At 44.7% G+C, this 22,095-nt stretch overlaps 1 protein-coding gene across 1 annotated transcript in view; it reads left to right on the top strand.

Moving 5' to 3' along the window:
• Positions 1–2,194, top strand: part of LOC109901548 (potassium/sodium hyperpolarization-activated cyclic nucleotide-gated channel 2-like) — a 73,467-nt gene extending 71,273 nt beyond the window's left edge. The window contains exon 8 of the mRNA XM_031786157.1: positions 530–2,194. Within this exon, the coding sequence (XP_031642017.1) occupies positions 530–1,503 (974 nt within the window). The 3' untranslated portion in view covers positions 1,504–2,194. The remainder of the gene's footprint in view (positions 1–529) is intronic.
• Positions 2,195–22,095: the final 19,901 nt, after the last annotated feature.

Below are 22,095 nucleotides of genomic sequence, written 5' to 3'. Positions count from 1 at the left end.
GAAGTCGCTAGTGCGCGATGAGACAAGGATATCCCTCCCGGCCAAACCCTCTCTAAGCCGGACAATGCTAGGCCAATTGTGCGTCGCCCCATGGACCTCCCGGTCGAGGCCGGCTGCGACAGAGCCTGGGCTCGAACCCAGAGTCTCTGGTGGCACAGCTAGCACTGCGATGTGCCTTAGACCACTGCGCCACCCAGGAGGCCCGAATTCCTCCATCTTTATGCACCTTAGCCATTACAGACAGCCTCCAGATAGGCAGACTGAAAGGAGATGTGAATACATGTCTGTCCTCATCAGGTTAACTGCTTCTAGCTGCCCCATACTCTGTTCTGCTATGCCAGCAACTTCTCTAATACCAACTAATCAGGGGGGAGAATGCTATTACTGTAGGGCACTGTTAGGGGTATTCATTGGACCATTTGGCTGTTTATTACTTTGTATAATGTATTGATTGTGCTGATTCTACAGTGGAACTGTGTCTGCTCAGGTAACAGAGTCTCATCTCTTCTCTTCTATTTTCCGTCCTCAGGGAAGAAGAACTCAATCCTAATGCACAAGGTTCAGCATGACCTCAACTCGGGTGTCTTCAACAACCGAGAGAATGAAATTATCCAAGAGATTGTGAAATATGACCGTGAGATGGTGCAGCAGGTGGACATGCAGAGGCCTCGTGCCATGTCCATGTCCAACCCCCCCACGCACGGGGGTATCTTCGCTCCTCCAGCCCCACCTCAGAGCTCAGCCATCGCCACCCTCCAGCAGGCTGTGGCTATGAGCTTCTGTCCCCCCATGGCAGGCCCCCTGGTAGGGGCCGGGGCCCTGCAGTCACCTCGGATGGTACGGAGGTTCCAGGTGATGCAGAGCATGTCAGCCTCCCCTCCTCCCCAGACTGAGCAGACCATGCAGCCCCAGCTACACGCCGGTGGTACCTTCGCCTCCGCCCTCTCGAGCCCCCCCATCCAGAGCCCCCTAGCTGCTGGGGGACGGACATTCCAGTACGGCCACTCTTCTGGCTCCCAGCTCTCCCTGGTCCAGCAGATCGTACCCAGCCCCCCACACCGGCCCAACACTCATAACAGCACCCGCTCTCTGCACATGGGCAGTCTGAGTCAGGACGCCAGGGCACTGTCTGCCTCTCAGCCCTCTCTGCCCCAGGGAGGGGCTCAACCCGTGGCCCCGAGCCCATCACAGTCCAACCGTGTTTCCTCAACCTCCATTGGGCCACCTCAGACCCCCCCGGGCTCTGTGGGGCTCAGGAGCGCTGTGACTCATAGGATGGTGCTGCCCCACCAGATGTCTGTGGGGGCGTTTCCTCTAGCCTCCCTCCCGGGGACTCTGACATCGCTGGGGACAGGCATGGGTGCGGGTATGGGAATCGGCATGGGAGTGGGCATGGGATCATTGGCGCCAGCCCTTCCGGACTCGGGTTTACCCAAAAAGGACTCCAAAGCCAGCCACCCTGAGACAGACCATGTCAGATCGAGGCTATCTTCCAATTTGTGACCTTTATTAGATTTCTGCAGAGCCAGGAGTTTTTGGTTGTGGGAACTGTGGAAGGTTTCGTCCTTAGACCCCATAATCTCTCCCTGTCACGCGGGTCTGAATATGACTATAAGAATGTATGCTGTGGGACCTTGGAGAGGGAGACCGTAGCTGGAAGACAATGTATGACTAACAATATAGTTATTATCAGAGGTGGGATGTTTCTACTCCACCCACAGACATAGATTGTAGATACCGGCCGTACGTAGTAGTAGCACCTTCTCCCCACATCTCTCCTTTATTTACTCTCTTTACTGTAACCATATTCAACATAAATAGCACGCATCTCTCACCCATTATCTATATAGTCGAACAATACAAACTGGCAGGGACAAGAAGAAAATCAGGAACCTGCTTCAGATGACAACGATGACATCAACGCTTTGCAGAAGTTCTTCTGGGATTTCATCTTTTCTCTACGGACCGGTTTTAACAAAAGTTCTACTCATGTCACTGTAATATTGTTTCAGAAAACAAGAAAATGTTTTTTTTAGACCATGTCTTAAATTATAGTTTTTTTTGTGTTGTTTTTTTTACAGGTTGGGCTTAAAAACAAAATGTTGCATTGCATTAATGGGATTAATAATATATTTCTGGAAAAAAACGAGTGGATAGATCATTTCACTGCCTTGATTTCAACATTTGAAGCCATATCCTTTGTGTGTGTGTGTGTGTGTGTGTGTGTGTGTGTGTGTGTGTGTGTGTGTGTGTGTGTGTGTGTGTGTGTGTGTGTGTGTGTGTGTGTGTGTGTGTGTGTGTGTGTGTGTGTGTGTGTGTGTGAATAAGGAATTCATATCTATAAAATATATCTTCCCCCATCCTCAAATTGTATTTGCAGATGACAGTGTAGGTATAATTTCAGTATTTTTCTTGGAGTCTACAGCCTACATTTCCTTCTGGCTTGGCCAGAATACAGCTAGGGTGTTAGGGTACACTACACTACATGAGCAAAAGTATGTGGGCACATACTCGTCGACCACATCTCATTAGAAAATCATGGGCATTAATATGGAGTTGGTCCCCCCTTTGCTGCTATAACAACCTCTACTCTGCTGGGAAAGCTTTCCACTAGATGTTGGAACATTGCTGAGAGGTCTTGCTTCCATTTAGCCACATGAGCATTAGTGAGGTCGGGCACTGATGTTGGGCGACGAGACCTGGCTCGCAGTTGGCGTTCCAATTCATCCCAAAGGTGTTCGATGGGGTTGAGGTCAGGGCGTTTCAACTGCTCCAGTATCCAATGGGAGCAAGCTTTAAACCACTCCAGCCTTCGCTTGGCATTGTGCATGGTGATCTTAGGTTAGTGTCCGGCTGCTCGGCTATTGAAATCCATTTCCTGAATCTCCCGATGAACAATTATTGTGCTGACGTTGCTTCCAGAAGCAGTTTAGAACTCGGCAGTGACTGTTGCAACCGTGGACAGACAATTTTTACGCTCTATGTGCTGCAGCACACGGCAGTCCCATTCTGTGAGCTTGTGTGGCCTACCGCTTTGGGCGGAGCCGTTGTTGCTCCTAGACATTTCCACTTCACAATAACAGCACTTACAGTTGACTGGGGCAGCTCTAGCAGGCCAGAAATTTGACGAACTGATTTGCTGGAAAGGTGGCATCCTATGACGGTGCCACGTTGAAAGCTCTTCAGTAAGGCCATTCTACTGCTAACGTTTGTCTATTGAGATTGCAAGGCGGTGTGCTGAATTTTATACACCTGTCAGCAAGGGTGTGGCTGAAACATCCAAATCCACTCATTTGATGGGGTGTCCACATACTTTTGTGTATATAGTGTTTAAACCAAGTCATCCATCCCCATTGGCTGCTCGGCTATTGAAATCCATTTCCTGATTTGAGTTATGAATCACATGAATATATCAACATACTGTATCTCATTCAACCCTGATGGAAATGCATAATAGGTTTTTTGCATAGCTGAAGTTTAGAATAGACAGATCATAGTTTTATATTTTAAAACATATCCAAGATAATAGTCTGACTGATGTTCTGAAGGCACTGTGCAGTGTAATTGATTACGCTAATATGTATTCTTATACTGTACAGACTGATGCACCCTGGTCAGATCCACACATTACACCATTTAATGAATACATTGAACTTTGCATCTCATCTGCATTGTCCCATCCATTACAAGACTTTTTAGATTATTTGAAGTTTAAAACAAATCCATTTTCTTTATCCTTTCCTCTCAAATTCTAACAGTAATATTGCATCAAATTGAGGTAGATTTTGTGTGCATAAATGACATAATGCTTCTGGAATGCTGAAATCTAAATGACTCCCATTCTAGTCTAATCTGCAGCAAGGACAGAGCAGACATTTTGGAGGGTGCATTTCAATGATGTGTCTCCTACCATAAGTGATGCCACTGAATGTGTGTACCGGCCTCCACTGATTAGTGTCCAAAAGTATTAGTGGAAGAGGCTTTCCAAGCACTGATATCCACTTCATCTGCTGCTCAATAACCCCCGTACCACCACCACCACCACCACCATTACTATGTAATGAGAGAGAAGATTGGATCCCCTCAGGCCCCATTTATTTTGGACTGTTATTACTTCTCATTGTGTTTCATCATAAGTTTTACTGTATCATCCACCTTGTCAGTGGCGCCAAGGTTGTGGGTTTGGAAGGGATTTGTTGCTGGAAATTATGCCCAATGAAACTTCTTTGGGAACTTTCATGTGTTTGAAGGTGGTTTTAATGGCCGGATTCCTTTTAGATTGCTGAGCAGGTTTTGAGACTATTGGTCTAGCAATAAATTAGGACATTTAACAAACATGTAATAAATACCATACAATACAGTGTAGATGAAAAGCCAAAATTGGAATAAAATGAAAATGTTTTTGAATGGCTTAAGATTTGTTTATGGGATGCGTTTGGAAGTTCTTATATCTACTGTACATGACACACTTAAGATGGTAAATGGTGGGAATATTTCATGCAATCCATATACACTGAATAAAAATATAAACGCAACATGTAAAGTGTTGGTCCCATGTTTCATGAGCTGAAATAAAAGATCCCAGAAATGTTCCATATGCACAAAAAGCTTATTTCTCTCAAATGTTGTGCACACATTGATTTACATCCCTGTTGGTGAGCATTTCTCTTTTACCAAGATAATCCATCCACCTGACAGGTGTGGCATATCAAGAAGCTGATTAAACAGCAAGATCATTATACAGATGGACCTTGTGCTGGGGACAATAAAAGGCCACTCTAAAATGTGAAGTTTTGTCACACAATACAATGCCACAGATGTCTCAATTTTTGAGGGAGCGTGCAATTGGCATATTGACTGCAGGAATGTCCACTAGAACTGTCGCCAGAGAACTGAATGTTCATTTCTCTACCATAAGCCGCCTCCAACGTCGTTTTAGAGAATTTGACAGTACATCCAACCGGCCTCATAACCGCAGACCACGTGTATGGTGTCGTGTGGGAAAGCGGTTTGCTGATGTCAATGTTCCTAGGCATGTGAAATCCATAGATTAGGGCCTAATTAATTTATTTCAATTGACTGATTTCCTTATATGAACTGTAACTCAGTAAAATCTTAGAAATTGTTCCATGTTGCGTTTATACTGTATTTGTGTTTAGTATACAATCCATTTACAATCCTATCTGAAGCATGTTCATTTTGTCAGGTTAGAATGACAGTTATCCTCTCCAATAGCTACATTTGTTGTCATATGTGTTTAGCCTTTACCCAGCATTTTTCTTGGGATGTTTCCTTGCCAAATTGTGATTTAAACTGTAACTTGAATAAATATATGACGCAATAACAAGCAGTATAAGAAAGAGTCCTTGATGTTTTGGCTTACATTTCCAGGAAGAGACGGAAATAACTTTTTAAACCCTTATATTTACTGTACGTACTGTATAGGTCATATTCTATAACAATTAGTACATGTTTTGTTCTATTCAGAGGAACTGAAACCATGAAACGTGTGGTACTGTTTTATTCATCGCTATACACAACAGAAACTCTATCAAGAATTTGAATGAAGTGTTTATTTGCTCATTTGATTTTTCCAGTGCAATACAATTACATGAAATATCTATCAACACTATCTTCAGGGCATTGTTGTCTCTCAGCTCTGCAAACATTCCTAACCACTTTTCCTGAAGTATCCTCAAACCAATTATCAATTTAGCCTTGAATCCTGACACTGGTGTAACCCTTTCTCTCACACTGTCAGAGAAAAGCTCTTTTTCTGTAACAAAAAATAATGCGCCTGAGCTTTTTACAGAAAAACACAGAACACCCCTGGGCCAAGTTAGGCATCTGCGTTTGTCACAATCCGCAGCATCTGTGTTTTCCAAATGCTTTATTAGCCCCCCATATGTCGATCCCTCTTACCAAATATAGTGTACTTTACAGAAACTGTTGCAGTTTTAGAAATGGCTTCAGCTCAGTGAGTTAATTTAGGGAGACACTGATGGCTGTTTTTTTGTTGTGTTGCCGAGCAGGTGATTGTGGACAAATAGCATGTAAAGCTGGGATATAAATCAGGGAGAACATGGATTAGAGAAGGGCGACAATTTAATACTAATCAACCTCGCAAATAAAATATTCAAATAGCTGCGATGGGGAGAGAGGTAATTTTGAAGTGGCCAGTCATGGTGGAGAGAGAGGGTTTGGGGTGACAGTTACGTGAGCTGACATTTCACAGGCTTTGTAGTCTACCAGAAAGCTTGGCCCAGTCTTCAAACTCACATTTTAGGGGAGTTCCACAAACATCGTAGTGCCTAATCCTAACTTGAGATTCAAACTTGAACAGAAATCCCATTGACACTGCATGATGGGGGGCCTCTGGAATAATCACTCCACCAAATCAAATGAATGATCAGTTAGTCCTTTCAGTTGAACTTTGTCTGACGTTGTATTTCAAGTGTTGCTGTGGTCGGACAAACATCTTTGACATTTGAACAAAATCTGTTTCTGTTGGTTTATTACCAATATCCTAAACTGTAAGCAATGAGATAGATGGTATATTCATGAATGTTATTCCACCCAAAAAAGTGTGAATTCATTGCTTACAGCCATAGACGTGTATAATGTTCCTCATACTCATAACCTACACATCTCACTCTCATACAGTAGTTTCTGAAACATTACTCAGTATGGAACTAGCAGTGTGATTTTCTGTTTGAGACGCTTTCCATCTCTATTGGCGGACACTGTTGTGACCGATGTGATGTGAGCACATGTACAGTATGCTGCACAATATGGTCTTTGTTTTTGTTCCTCTCTAATGCTGACCCCATTTAACCTGTAATGTTTTTAGCTGCGTCACAGACTATATGATTCCATTTGAGTGTGTCTTTGAGTGGGTGTGGACATTGAGAGAGATTGGAGGGAGGTGACTGTATACATGGTGTACAGTCTGTACTGTATGGTGCTTTGAGCACAAAGTGGCAGAGTCAGCTGTTATCGCCTAACATTGTTCCTAAACTACAGCACTCAATTGACTTAACAGCTGATGGTCTCTTTTATAAGAGCTGGTTGGAAACCCAGCCATGAAGAAAAAAGATATATACTTACAGCTAGTGAGAGCAACAGAAACAATAAAGGTACACATGCTAATCAGAATTGGGAGCTGGTTCTTTTAAAGAGCAGTAAATGTCTCATCTCTCTAGAAAAGGGACCCCCATAACACGTGTACTGTATATACCTAGTGCCTAGCATACCTAGTTTCACATACTACATCGAGTTAATTGTCTCTGTGGCTGTAAAACAAAAGCTCCCCAAATGCAAATAAATTCAGTTGTGATGTATATCTAACTGCAATACATGTAATAAGGAAAGAGAATAAATACCATTTGGATTACTAATGTTTGTTGTTGGCTGATCAGCTATTACATAATACACATTGCACTTCTAACAAATGTTAATAGGGATTATATCATATATATATCATTATATTATACATATCCTTATATCATTATATAATCAACTGGTGTTCCCCTGTTCTCTACACTCAACCTTTTGATTGGATTTTCCATCACCTTTGAAATACACCATTTACTGTGCAATAAAGCATTCACTCATAAGGATACTTTCCCCTCCATTAGTGACACTTGCTGCATCAATATGACTAAGTGGTCATGACCCTTGACATTCATTGCCAATGTCTGTAATGATGGAACATCCTCTTGACTGTTCTTGATTCAATTGTAATTGTACACAGGGATAAATTGACATGGTTGTCAATACCATACCTTATTGTTATTCTTCCAAGGTTAATTTGCTCAATGCAATGACGCCCCAGCACAATAATCTCACTCACTCACTCACACGGCGTGCACTCGCACACACACACAAGCACGCACACATACAAACACTGCTCCATCACTGAGCAGACAGTGACAATAGCTAGGGCCGCTGCATCAGTGATGAGGTGTGTGTGACAGTCAGTGAGCCACGCCACCCATTAGTGTGCGTCAGAGGTCTAGGTCAGAGTACCCCCTAACCCCCCTCTGGGGCTGCCAGTGGCCAGCGCCAGCCTGCTGGCTCTGCTGAGAGGTGGGCACTCATCACGCCACGGGGCAGCAGATACGCAGCGATACTGGGAGAGCTTGGCAGATGACCCAAAGAGCTCGCTCAGTGAGTGAGTGTCCTGGCTAACACATGGAGACATTTGGATCCCTTAGAGCTTGAGCCATGCTAAAACTCCTCACACTAGGTTGCTTCAACAGCTAGGATACCCGGTACTGTGCACATTATGTACCATGACATCAGATCACAAGTTAAGTGTTTATAAATCCCTCAAATGTATACTTGTGTTGCTTTCATGTGCAAGCTTCAACTATCTATCTATCGAACTTACCTGAATTCACCTGCTATGGAGTGTAGCCATCGTTGCTTCAATGGTAGTTGTTCCAAGCGAGAGCAGGACTTATTTTATGACGCTGGACATCGTTTCTATTGCACACAGGGCATTTTCCGCCATGGATTATAGATAAGCATCGGCCTTGGAATTATAGTTTCGGGGAGTTTGCTGCGGTACTGTGAGTAATGATGCATTTCCATTTGTTTTCATCACTTCAGTGACAGAGGTTTTAAGAGTGCACTCTATACCCAGGGTTTTGTTTTATTTCTGTATTGTGATTGTGTTGTGTGCCTAATAATATATTAAAGTTAATTGCATTCCCTGTGTAGTTGTATTTTTATTGAGTTATGATTGCATGGGAGAACATCCTGAAAACAGTCATCTCTGTGACTCGGATGGAACAGCATGGGAATAATTGTGAAAAGGACATCTCAGTAAATTACATTCTATGATAATGACTTGCTAGGTCGAAAAACGAGAGGCCAGGGATATTACTAATAGATATTTAAAGTTTAGATGATTGTTTTCAGAATGTACTCCTTTGCAATAGAATAAATGTAGTATGAAAATACAACCACACACTGAATGCAATTTGACTTAAATGTATTAGTTAAAATAATAATGATTAGGTATACAAACGCAATACAATCAATTACAGTATAGAAATCAAAAATAAAATCCTGGTTATAGAGCTCCCTCTTAAAACTCAGTCAATGACACTGTTTGACCTAGCAAGCTAATGTTGACTCACCTCAATTAATGATTAAGCAATGAATGTGAACACAATGTTACTCACAGTACCACAGCAAACCCTTGAAACCAGCTAGCTGGAGTGTTACCGGACATATTCAATCTCTCCCAATCCCAGTCTGCTGTCCCCACTTGTTTCAATATGTACACCATTGTTCCTGTACCCAAGAAAGCAAAGGTAACTGAACTAAATGACTATTTCCCCGTATCACTCACTTCTGTCATCATGAAGTGCTTTGATATGATCATTGACTAGCCTATCACCTCTACCTTACCTGAAACCCTAGACCCACTTCAATTTGCTTACCGCCCCAATAGATCCTCAGACGATGCAATCTTACATAGGAATAACTATGCAAGAATGCTGTTCATTGACTATAGCTCAGCATTCAACACCATAGTACCCTCCAAGCTCACCATTAAGCTCGGGGCCCTGGGTCTGAACCCCACTCTGTGCAACTAGGTCTTGGACTTCCTGATGGGCTGCCCCCAGGTGGTGAAGGTAAGAAACAACACCATTTCTCTGATCCTCAACACAGGGGCCCCACAAGGGTGCGTGCTCAGCCCCCTCCTGTACTCCCTGTTCACCCATGACTGTGTGGCCACACACGCCTCCAACTCAATCATTAAGTTTGCAGATGACACAACAGTAATAGGCCTGATTACCAACAATGACAAGACAGCCTACAGAGAGGTGAGGGCCCTGGGAGTGTCGTCCCAGGAAAATAACCTCTCACTCAATGTCGACAAAACAAAGGAGCTGATCGTAGACTTCAGGAAACAGCGGAGGGAGCACACCCCTATCCACATCGACGGGACCGCAGTGGAGCAGGTGGAGAGCTTTAAGTTCCTCTGCGTACACATCACTGACGATCTGAAATGCTCCTCCCATACAGACAGTGTGGTGAAGAAGGCGCAACAGCGCCTCTTCAACCTCAGGAGGCTGAAAAAAATTGGCTTGGCACCTTAAACCCTCACCGACTTCACAGATGCACAATTGAGAGCTTCCTGTCGGGCTGTATCACTGCCTGGTACGGCAACAGCACTGCCCGCAACCACAGGGCTCTCCAGAGGGTGATGCGGTCTGCCCAGCGCATAATCGGGGGCAAACTACCTGCCCTCCAGGACACCTACAAAACCCAATGTCACAGGAAGGCCAAAAAGATTAAAGGACAACAACCACCCGAGCCACTGCCTGTTCACCCCGCTATCATCTAGAAGGCGAGGTCAGTACAGGTGCATCAAAGCTGGGACCGAGAGACTGAAAAACAGCTTCTACCTCAAGGCCATCAGACTGTTAAATAGCCATCACTAGGATGCTTCCATCTGGTTACATAACCCTGCACCTTAGAGTCTGTTGCCCCATATACATAGACTTGAAATCACTGGCCACTTTAATAATGCTTTACACATCTCATCATCTCATTATGTATATACTGTATTCTATTCTACTGTGTTTAATCTATGCCACTCCGACATTGCTAACCCTAATATTTATATATTCCTTAATTCCATTCTTTTACTTTTAGGTTCTGTGTATTGTTGTGATTTGTTAGATATTACTGCATTGGAGCTAGAAACACAAGCATTTCCCTACACCCACAATAACATCTGCTAAACATGTGTACGTGACAAATAAAATTTTATTGCATTTTGATTTGAAACAATAATTCCAAGACTGATGTCTATCTATAATCCAATTGCGGAAAATGCCCTGTACGCAACAGAAGAGGCGACTCATCTCAGAACAAAGTCTTCCTCTACAGCTCCCGATCCGACGAAGCCAGGCTAACTTTTTGAAGCGATAACGGCCAAATAAATTATATTTAAGTAATAAAACCAAGATGGAGTAGCAGTCAGGAGTCTGTATTCGTCTTGTCGTGTCCCATGTATAAATCTTTTTTCTTCGCATATAAATATTTTTTTTTACCTCAACTCCAACATACTCTCCTGCAACCCGCCTCACCCAATGTGGTATGAATCTGCTATTTTCTTTACTTTAGAACTGGAACCCCCAACAGAAGCAAGCCAGCTAACTAGTTACTAACTAGTAGTCAGCTAGCGGTCATCAGCTAACCTTTAGCCCGGACAACTCCTGCCGGTCTGCACAGCGCGATTCAACCTAGAGCATACCGTACTCTTTTTCCTCACATCTCCGGATTCCTACCGCAAGCTCTGAACCTTTTCACCTGGATATATCACAGCTAGCTAGCTGCTATCCGAGTGGCTACTCCTGGCTAACGTCTCTGTCCCGAAGCAAGCACCAATTAGCCTGGAGCTAGACTATGCTAGGCCCATCTCCCGGCAATCTGAAAAGGTCCATCAGCCACTTCCTTGGGCTACAATACCCATTTTGCCAATTGGCCTGGACCCATTTTACTGCTGATATGGAACCCGCCGATCCTTCACGACTGGTCTACCGATGTAATCAGCCCGAGGGAGTTTTTCAACAGGCTCCTCCGTCGCAACGTTCCCTGATTTAAATGGTGTCTCTAGAGACAATACCTCTCTCATTGTCACTCAATGCCTAGGTTTACCTCCACTGTATTCACATCCTACCATACCCTTGTCTGTACATTATGCCATGAATCTATTCTTCAGTGCCCAGAAACCTGCTTCTATTACTCTCTGTTCCGAACGCATTAGACGACCAGTTATTTTAGCCTTTAGCCGTACTCTTATCCTACTCCCCCTCTGGTGATGTAGAGGTTAATCCAGGCCCTGCAGTAACTAGTTCCACTCCCATTCCCCAGGCGCTCTCATTTGTTGACTTCTGTAACCGTAAAAGCCTTGGTTTCATGCATGTTAACATTAGAAACATCCTCCCTAAGTTTGTTTTATTCACTTCTTTAGCACACTCTGCCAACCCAGATGTCCTAGCCGTGTCTGAATCCTGGCTTAGGAAGTCCACTAAAAACCCTGAAATTTCCGACAAGACAGAACAGCCAAAGGGGGCGGAGTTGCAATCTACTGCAGAGATAGCCTGCATAGTTCTGTCATACTATCCAGGTCTGTGCCCAAACAATTTGAGCTTCTACTGGCCCGGGTATCCTGGAAGGATATTGACCTCATTCCGTCAGTAGAGGATGCCTGGTTATTCTTTAAAAGTGCATTCCTCACCATCTTAAATAAGCATGCCCCATTCAAAAAACAATTTAACCAGGAACAGATATAGCCCTTGGTTCACTCCAGACCTGACTGCCCTTGACCAGCACAAAAACATCCTGTGGCATACTGCATTAGCATTGAATAGCCCCCGTGATATGCAACTTTTCATGGAAGTTAGGAACCAATATGCACAGGCAGTTAGGAAAGCAAAGGTTAGCCTTCTCAAACAGAAATTTGCATCCTGTAGCACAAACTCCAAAAAGTTCTGGAACACTGTAAAGTCCATGGAGAATAAGAACACCTCCTCCCAGCTGCCCACTGCACTGAGGCTAGGAATCACTGTCACCACCGATAAATCAACGATAATTGAGAATTTCAATAAGCATTTTTCTACAGCTGGCCATGCTTTCCACTTAGCTACCCCTATCCCGGTCAACAGCCCTGCACAATCCACAGCAACTTGCCCAAGCCTCCCCTTTTCTCCTTCACCCAAAACCAGATAGGCAATGTTCAGAAAGAGCTGCAAAATCTGGACCCCTACAAATCAGCCGGGCTAGAAAATCTGGACCCTCTCTAAAATTATCCGTCGCAATTGTTGCAATCCCTATTACTAGCCTGTTCAACCTCTCTTTCGCATCGTCTGAGATCCCTAAAGATTGGAAAGCTGCCGCGGTCATCCCCCTTTTCAAAGGGGGGAGACATTCTAGACCCAAACTGTTATAGACCTATATCTATCCTACCCTGCCTTTCTAAAGTCTTCGAAAGCCAAGTTAACAAAAAGTTCACCGACCATTTCGAAGCTGGTCATGGGTGCACCTCAGCCACGCTCAAGGTCCTAAATGATATCATAACCGGCATCAATAAGAGACAATACTGTGCAGCCATATTATAGACCTGGCTAAGGCTTTCGACTCTGTCAATCACCACATCCTTATCGGCAGACTCAACAGCCTTGGTTTCTCAAATGACTGCCTCGCCTGGTTAACCAACTACTTCTCAGACAGAGTTCAGTGTGTCAAATCGGGGGGCCTGTTGTCCGGACCTCTGGCAGTCTCTATGGGGGTGCCACAGGGTTCAATTCTCGGGCTGTCTCTTTTCTCTGTATAGATCAATGATGTCGCTCTTGCTGCTGGTGATTCTCTGATCCACCTCTACGCAAACGACACCATTCTGTATACTTCTGGCCCTTCTTTGGACACTGTGTTAACTAACCTCCAGACGAACTTCAATGCCATACAACTCTCCTTCTGTGGCCTCCAACTGCTCTTAAATGCAAGTAAAACTAAATGCATGCTCTTCAACCCATCGCTGCCCGTACCTGCCCGCCCGTCCAGCGTCACTACTCTGGACGGTTCTGACTTAGAATATGTGGACAACTACAAATACCTAGGCGTCGGGTTAGACTGTAAACTCTCCTTCCAGACTCACATTAAGCATCTCCAATCCAACATTAAATCTAGAATCGGCTTCCTATTTCGCAACAAATAGACTGACTATCTGACTATCCTACCGATCCTCGACTTCGGCGATGTCATTTACAAAATAGCCTCCAACACTCTACTCAGCAAATTGGATACGGTCTATCACAGTGCCATCCATTTTGTCACCAAAACCCCATATACTACCCACCACTGCAACCTGTATGCTCTTGTTGGCTGGCCCTCGCTTCATATTCGTCGCCAAACCCACTGGCTCCAGGTCCTCTATAAGTCTTTGCTAGGTAAAGCCTCGCCTTATCTCGGCTCACTGGTCACCATAGCAGCACACACCCTAGCACGCGATCCAGAAGGTATATTTCCCTGGTCACCCCCAAAGCCAATTCCTCCTTTGGCCGCCTCTCCTTACAGTTCTCTGCTGCCAATGATTGGAACAAATTGCAAAAAAACACTGAAGCTGGAGACATATCTCCCTCTCTAACTTTAAGCACCAGCTGTCAGAGCAGCTCACAGATCACTGCACCTGTACATAGCCCATCTGTAAATAGCCCATCCAATTACCTCATCCCCATGCTGTTATTTTTTTGCTCCTTTGCACCTCAGTATCTCTACTTGCACATTCATCTTCTGCACATCTATCTCTTCAGTGTTTAATTGCGAAACTGTAATTATTTCGCCACTATGGCCTATTTACTCCCTTATCTTACCTCATTTGCACACACCGTATATAAACTTTCTATTGTGTTATTGACTGTATGTTTGTTTATTCCATGTGCAACTATGTGTTGTTGTTTGTATCACACTGCTTTGCTTTATCTTGGCCAGGTCAGTTGTAAATGAGAACTTGTTCTCAACTGGCGTACCTGGTTAAATAAAGGTAAAATAAAAAAAATATTAAAAATCCACAGCAGGCGAATTCAGGTAAGTTAGATATTAAAAACTAGAATTTCTCTAGACTGCAACATGTAAATAAGATTAGGCAACAGTCTTTTTGCTAAATAAATGCTATTCATATCTTCACAGATGTAAAAGTTTAAGCTAAAAAAATAGTGTCCTTCTCTCTTCTCAGCTCGAGCAGAGAGTCAGAAGTCCCAAAAAGTCTTCCTCCCAACAGAAATCCCCCAAATTCACACGTTATTCCAAAACGTAATGTTTATTATTGGCTAAACCAAACCAGGTTGCTTTAGTTCACTTGAATGTAAAAGAGCAAAATAATTTAGTGGACGGCAAGAAATCTACCAACTTGACTGTTAGATTATTGCACATGAAAGCAACAATTGTTTGAAGTAATGCAATCACATAGGCTCAACAGGAACGGCTGTATTAAAATGTAGTGTTTCTAAGCCTTTTAATATCTATTAGTAATATCCCTAGCCTCCACTAGCGAATCAATATCATACAAGTTAATTTACTGAGATGTCCTTTTCACCATTATTTCCATGTTAAACTAGTCAAGTGTTTGGTGAGAGGGTTACCTACACCATTTCAGAAACGTCTACATTTGTAGGGCTTTGAGGGGTAAATGGGCGAATGTGATAAAACAGATTGAGGTATAAGTATAACAAGCGGAACAAGAGAGGGTCAAAACGAAGGGAAATCCTTCCGGGACTGCAGTGGAGTAGAAAGACACTACCATTACCCCATCGTTCAGGGCCTTTGAAGGCAGATCTTTTTTTCTTTTTTTACAACAGAAGGGGGCTTACATCTCATTAAACCATAGCTGGGGGAAACAGAATCAGGAGCTAGATAGGAACAGTACTAGTGCACTCAAATAACTGCAGGGAGAGGGTGAGTTCAAGCACACAGCCTCCTTATCAAGCATTACCCCCTTTGGTGGAGATGGCTTGTTTGGCCATGGCTTGTTTGGCCATGCAACTGATGCAGCGTGCTGGATCTACTCTCTTTGTTCCACTTAGAAACATTAGAGTTTGCTATATTTTTCTCACTACAACTTCTCTGTCTCAGGCAGACATGTACAACGCCTTCGGAAAGTAGTCAAACCCCTGGACTTTTTTCACATTTTGTTACGTTACAGCCTTATTCTAAAAGGAATGAAATAAAAAAAATACCTCATAATGACTAAGCGAAAAAACTGTTTTTTTAAATGTTTGCAAATGTATTAATATTAAAATTCAGAAATACCTTATTTACATACACTACCTTTCAAAATGTTGGGGTCACTTAGAAATGTCATTGTATTTGAAAAAATAAATAAATAGTCTATTAAAATAACAACAAAGCTGACCACGACTCCATTTTGTTGCTCCCTGCCTATAGACAGAGACTAAAACAGGAAGCTCCCGCGCTCAGGTCTGTTCAACCCTGGTCCGACCAATCTGATTCCACACTTCAAGATTGCTTCGATCACGTGGATTGGGATATGTTCCGCATTGCGTCAAACAACAACATTGATGAATACGCTGATTCAGTGAGCGAGTTTATTAGCAAGTGCATCGGCGATGTCGTACCCACAGCAACTATTAAAACGTTCCCAAACCAGAAACTGTGGATTGATGGCAGCATTCGCGCAAATCTGAAAGCCGAACCACTGCTTTTAACCAGGGCAAGGTGACCGGAAACATGACCGAATACAAGCAGTGTAGCTATTCCCTCCGCAAGGCAATCAAACAAGCTAAGCGTCAGTAGAGAGACAAAGTAGAGTCGCAATTCAAAGGCTCAGCCACAAGAGGTATGTGGCAGGGTCTACAGTCAATCACCGATTACAAAAAGAACACCAGCCCCGTCGCGGACCAGGATGTCTTGCTCCCAGACAGACTAAACAACTTCTTTGTGCCACTGACATGGCCCGCTACCAAAACCTACAGTGACTCTCCTTCACTGCAGCCGATGTGAGTAAAACATTTAAACGTGTTAACCCTTGCAAGGCTGCAGGCCCAGACGGCATCCCCAGCTCGTCCTCAGAACATGCGCAGACCAGCTGGCTGGTGTATTTACGGACATATTCAATCAATCCTTATCCCAGTCTGCTGTTCCCACATGCTTCAAGAGGGCCACCATTGTTCCTGTTCCCAAGAAAGCTAAGGTAACTGAGCTAAACGACTACCGCCCCATAGCACTCACTTCCGTCATCATGAAGTGCTTTGAGAGACTAGTCAAGGACCATATCACCTCCACCCTACCTGACACCCTAGACCCACTCCAATTTGCTTACTGCCCCAATAGGTCCACAGACGACACAATCGCAATCACACTGCACTAACCCATCTGGACAAGAGGAATACCTACAGTGGGGAGAACAAGTATTTGATACACTGCCGATTTTGCAGGTTTACCTACTTACAAAGCACGTAGAGGTCTGTAATTTTTATCATAGGTACACTTCAACTGTGAGAGACAGAATCTAAAAATCACATTGTATGATTTTTAAGTAATAATTAGAATTTTATTGCATGACATAAGTATTTGATCACCTACCAACCAGTAAGAATTCCAGCTCTCACAGACAGTTTTTCTTGAAACAAATCAAATCAAATCAAATGTATTTATATAGCCCTTCGTACATCAGCTGATATCTCAAAGTGCTGTACAGAAACCCAGCCTAAAACCCCAAACAGCAAGCAATGCAGGTGTAGAAGCACGGTGGCTAGGAAAAACTCCCTAGAAAGGCCAATACCTAGGAAGAAACCTAGAGAGGAACCAGGCTATGTGGGGTGGCCAGTCCTCTTCTGGCTGTGCCGGGTGGAGATTATAACAGAACATGGCCAAGATGTTCAAATGTTCATAAATGACCAGCATGGTCGAATAATAATAAGGCAGAACAGTTGAAACTGGAGCAGCAGCACAGTCAGGTAGAAGTTGAAACTGGAGCAGCAGCATGGCCAGGTGGACTGGGGACAGCAAGGAGTCATCATGTCAGGTAGTCCTGGGGCATGGTCCTAGGGCTCAGGTCAGTTGAAACTGGAACAGCAGCATGGCCAGGTGGACTGGGGACAGCAAGGAGTCATCAAGTCAGGTAGTCCTGGGGCATGGTCCTAGGGCTCAGGTCCTCCGAGAGAGAGAAAGAAAGAGAGAAGGAGAGAATTAGAGAACGCACACTTAGATTCACACAGGACACCGAATAGGACAGGAGAAGTACTCCAGATATAACAAACTGACCCCAGCCCCCCGACACATAAACTACTGCAGCATAAATACTGGAGGCTGAGACAGGAGTGGTCAGGAGACACTGTGGCCCCATCCGAGGACACCCCCGGACAGGGCCAAACAGGAAGGATATAACCCCACCCACTTTGCCAAAGCACAGCCCCCACACCACTAGAGGGATATCTTCAACCACCAACTTACCATCCTGAGACAAGGCTGAGTATAGCCCACAAAGATCTCCGCCACGGCAAAACCCAAGGGGGGGGCGCCAACCCAGACAGGATGACCACAACAGTGAATCAACCCACTCAGGTGATGCACCCCCTCCAGGGACGGCATGAGAGAGCCCCAGCAAGCCAGTGACTCAGCCCCTGTAATAGGGTTAGAGGCAGAGAATCCCAGTGGAAAGAGGGGAACCGGCCAGGCAGAGACAGCAAGGGCGGTTCGTTGCTCCAGAGCCTTTCCGTTCACCTTCCCACCCCTGGGCCAGACTACACTCAATCATATGACCCACTGAAGAGATGAGTCTTCAGTAAAGACTTAAAGGTTGAGACCGAGTTTGCGTCTCTGACATGGGTAGGCAGACCGTTCCATAAAAATGGAGCTCTATAGGAGAAAGCCCTGCCTCCAGCTGTTTGCTTAGAAATTCTAGGGACAATTAGGAGGCCTGCGTCTTGTGACCGTAGCGTACGTGTAGGTATGTACGGCAGGACCAAATCAGAGAGATAGGTAGGAGCAAGCCCATGTAATGCTTTGTAGGTTAGCAGTAAAACCTTGAAATCAGCCCTTGCTTTGACAGGAAGCCAGTGTAGAGAGGCTAGCACTGGAGTAATATGATCAAATTTTTTGGTTCTAGTCAGGATTCTAGCAGCCGTATTTAGCACTAACTGAAGTTTATTTAGTGCTTTATCCGGGTAGCCGGAAAATAGAGCATTGCAGTAGTCTAACCTAGAAGTGACAAAAGCATGGATTAATTTTTCTGCATCATTTTTGGACAGAAAGTTTCTGATTTTTGCAATGTTACGTAGATGGAAAAAAGCTGTCCTCGAAATGGTCTTGATATGTTCTTCAAAAGAGAGATCTGTGAAGAAGCCCTCCTGTTCTCCACTCATTACCTGTATTAACTGCACCTGTTTGAACTCGTTAACTGTGTAAAAGACATCTGTCCACACACTCAATCAAACAGACTCCCACCTCTCCATAATGGCCAAGACCAGAGAGCTGTGTAAGGACATCAGGGATACAATTGTAGACCTGCACAAGGCTGGGATGGGCTACAGGACAATAGGCAAGCAGCTTGGTGAGAAGGCAACAACTGTTGGCGCAATTATTCGAAAATGGAAGAAGTTCAAGATGGCGGTCAATCACCCTCGGTCTGGGGCTCCATGCAAGATCTCACCTCATGGGGCATCAATGATCATTAGGAAGGTGAGGGATCAGCCCAGAACTACACAGCAAGACCTGGTCAATGACCTGAAGAGAGCTGGGACCAGAGTCTCAAAGAAAACCATTAGTAACACACTAACATTAGTAACACACACCCTGCTCAAGCCGGCGCATGTCCAGGCCCGACTGAAGTTTGCCAATGACCATCTGGATGATCCAGAGGAGGAATGGGAGAAGGTCATGTGGTCTGTTGAGACAAAAATAGAGCTTTTTGGTCCAAACTCCACTCGCCGTGTTTGGAGGAAGAAGAAGGATGAGGACAACCCCAAGAACACCATCCCAACCGTGAAGCATGGAGGTGGAAACATAATTCTTTGGAGATGCTTTTCTGCAAAGGGGACAGGACGACTGCATCATATTGAGGGGAGGATGGATGCGGCCATGTATCGCGAGATCTTGGCCAACAACCTCCTTCCCTCAGTAAGAGCATTGAAGATGGGTCGTGGCTGGGTCTTCCAGCATGACAACGACCCGAAACACACAGCCAGGGCAACTAAGGAGTGGCTCCATAAGAAGCATCTCAAGGTCCTGGAGTGGCCTAGCCAGTCTCCAGACCTGAACCCAATAGAAAATCTTTGGAGGGAGCTGAAAGTCCGTATTGCCCAGCGACAGCCCCGAAACCTGAAGGATCTGAAGATGGTCTGTATGGAGGAGTGGGCCAAAATCCCTGCTGCAGTGTGTGCAAACCTGGTCAAGAACTACAGGAAACGTATTATCTCTGTAATTGCAAACCAAGGTTTCTGTACCAAATATTAAGTTCTGCTTTTCTGATGTATTAAATACTTATGTCATGCAATAAAATACAAATACATTTTTGTTTTAGATTCCGTCTCTCACAGTTGAAGTGTACCTATGATAAAAATTACAGACCTCTACATGCTTTGTAAGTAGGAAAACCTGCAAAATCGGCAATGTATCAAATACTTGTTTTCCCCACTGTATGTAAGAATGCTGTTCATTTAACACCACGGTACCCTCCAAACTCATCATTAAGCTCGAGACCCTGGATCTCGACCCCACTCTTTGCAACTGGGTCCTGGATTTTCTGATGGGTCGCCCCCAGGTGGTGAGGGAAGGAAACAACATTTCCCCCTGCTGATCCTCAACACTTGGGCCCCTCAAGGGTGCTGAGCCCTCTCCTGTACTCCCTGTTCACCCACGACTGCGTGGCCATGCACGCCTCCAACTCAATCATCAAGTTTGCAGACGACACGACAGTGGTAGGCTTGATTATCAACAACGGCGAGACGGCCTACAGGGAGGAAGTGAGGGCCCTCGGAGTGTGGTGTCAGGAAAATAACCTCACACTCAACGTCAACAAAACAAAGGAAATGATTGTGGACTTCAGGAAATAGCAGAGGGAGCACCCCCCCCCCCCTCCCCCCAATCCACATCGACGGGACAGTAGTGGAGAGGGTAGTAAGTTTTAAGTTCCTCTGCGTACACATCACGGACAAACTGAATTGGTCCACCCACACAGACAGCGTGGTGAAGAAGAAGCAGCAGCGCCTCTTCAACCTCAGGAGGCTGAAGAAATTTGGCTTGTCACCAAAAGCACTCACAAACTTTTACAGATGCACAATCGAGAGCATCCTGTCGGGCTGTATCACCGCCTGGTATGGCAACTGCTCCGCCCACAACCGTAAGGCTCTCCAGAGGGTAGTCAGGTCTGCACAACGCATCACCGGGGGCAAACTACCTGCCCTCCAGGACATCTACAAAATCCAATGTCACAGGAAGGCCATAAAGATCATTAAGGACAACAAACACCCGAGCCACTGCCTGTTTACTGCCGCTATCATCCAGAAGACGAGGTCAGTACAGGTGCATAACATGACAGCCCACTAGGCACCTAAAGACTCTCAGACCATGAGAAACAAGACTCTGGTCTGATGAAACAAAGTTTCAACTCTTTGGCCTGAATGCCAAGCATCAAGTCTGGAGTAAACCTGGCACCATCCCTTTTTTCTTTTATTGTGACAGGTAGACCTGCATTTGCTGCAGCATAGCCTATGCTACAGTAATATAATGACCAAATGTGCGTCTAATTTACACATCTCCATCTGGCTTTCAGGGTCACCTTTTTTCTATTTTTTTTCTATCCTCAATTTTGTGATATCCAAATTGGTAGTTACAGCCTTGTCCCATCCCTGCAACTTCCGTACTGACTCGGGAGAGGCGAAGGTCGAGAGCCGTGCCTCCTCTGAAACATGACTCCGCTAAGCCGCCTGCTTCTTGACACAATGTTCACTTAACCCGGAAGCCAGCCGCACCAATGTGTCGGAGGAGTGTCAGCGTGCATTGCGCCCGGGCAGCCACAGGAGTAGGTAGAGCGCAATGGGAAAAGGACAACCCGGCCGGCCAAACCCTCCCCTAACCCGGACAACGCTGGGCCAATTGTGCGCCACCTCATGGGTCTCCCGGTTCCAACACAGCCTGGGATCGTACCAGGATCTGTAGTGATGCAGCTAGCACTAAGATGCCGTGCCTTAGACCGCTGCACCACTCAGGACGACTACCTAATTTTTTAATTGTAAAGGTGTCTTCATTTTTATTATTGCAGTTTTAAAACAGCCTATCACTAAAATGTTGTTGCTTTAAATCAGTTCACAAGCGAACACTCTCTTGCAGTCTTTCTTAATTCCATTCAAATTGCATCCAAAATAGATAATCCTGTTCTAGATTTATATATAGATGTCCTAGTCTACCTCTTTCAGGTAATAAATTCAATGCAGTATCAGCCTTTATATTAGTCTAATTAATGATGGGTTATTCATAATAAGCTTCTAACTTATAACTTGCGCAACATGCAAGCACCTGAGCTCCGCTGGCCTCTCCATAAGAAAATGCTCCTTA

Source organism: Oncorhynchus kisutch, linkage group LG13, assembly GCF_002021735.2.
Source record: "Oncorhynchus kisutch isolate 150728-3 linkage group LG13, Okis_V2, whole genome shotgun sequence".
Lineage (NCBI taxonomy): Eukaryota > Metazoa > Chordata > Actinopteri > Salmoniformes > Salmonidae > Oncorhynchus > Oncorhynchus kisutch.
This window is presented reverse-complemented; position numbering and strand designations above follow the sequence as displayed.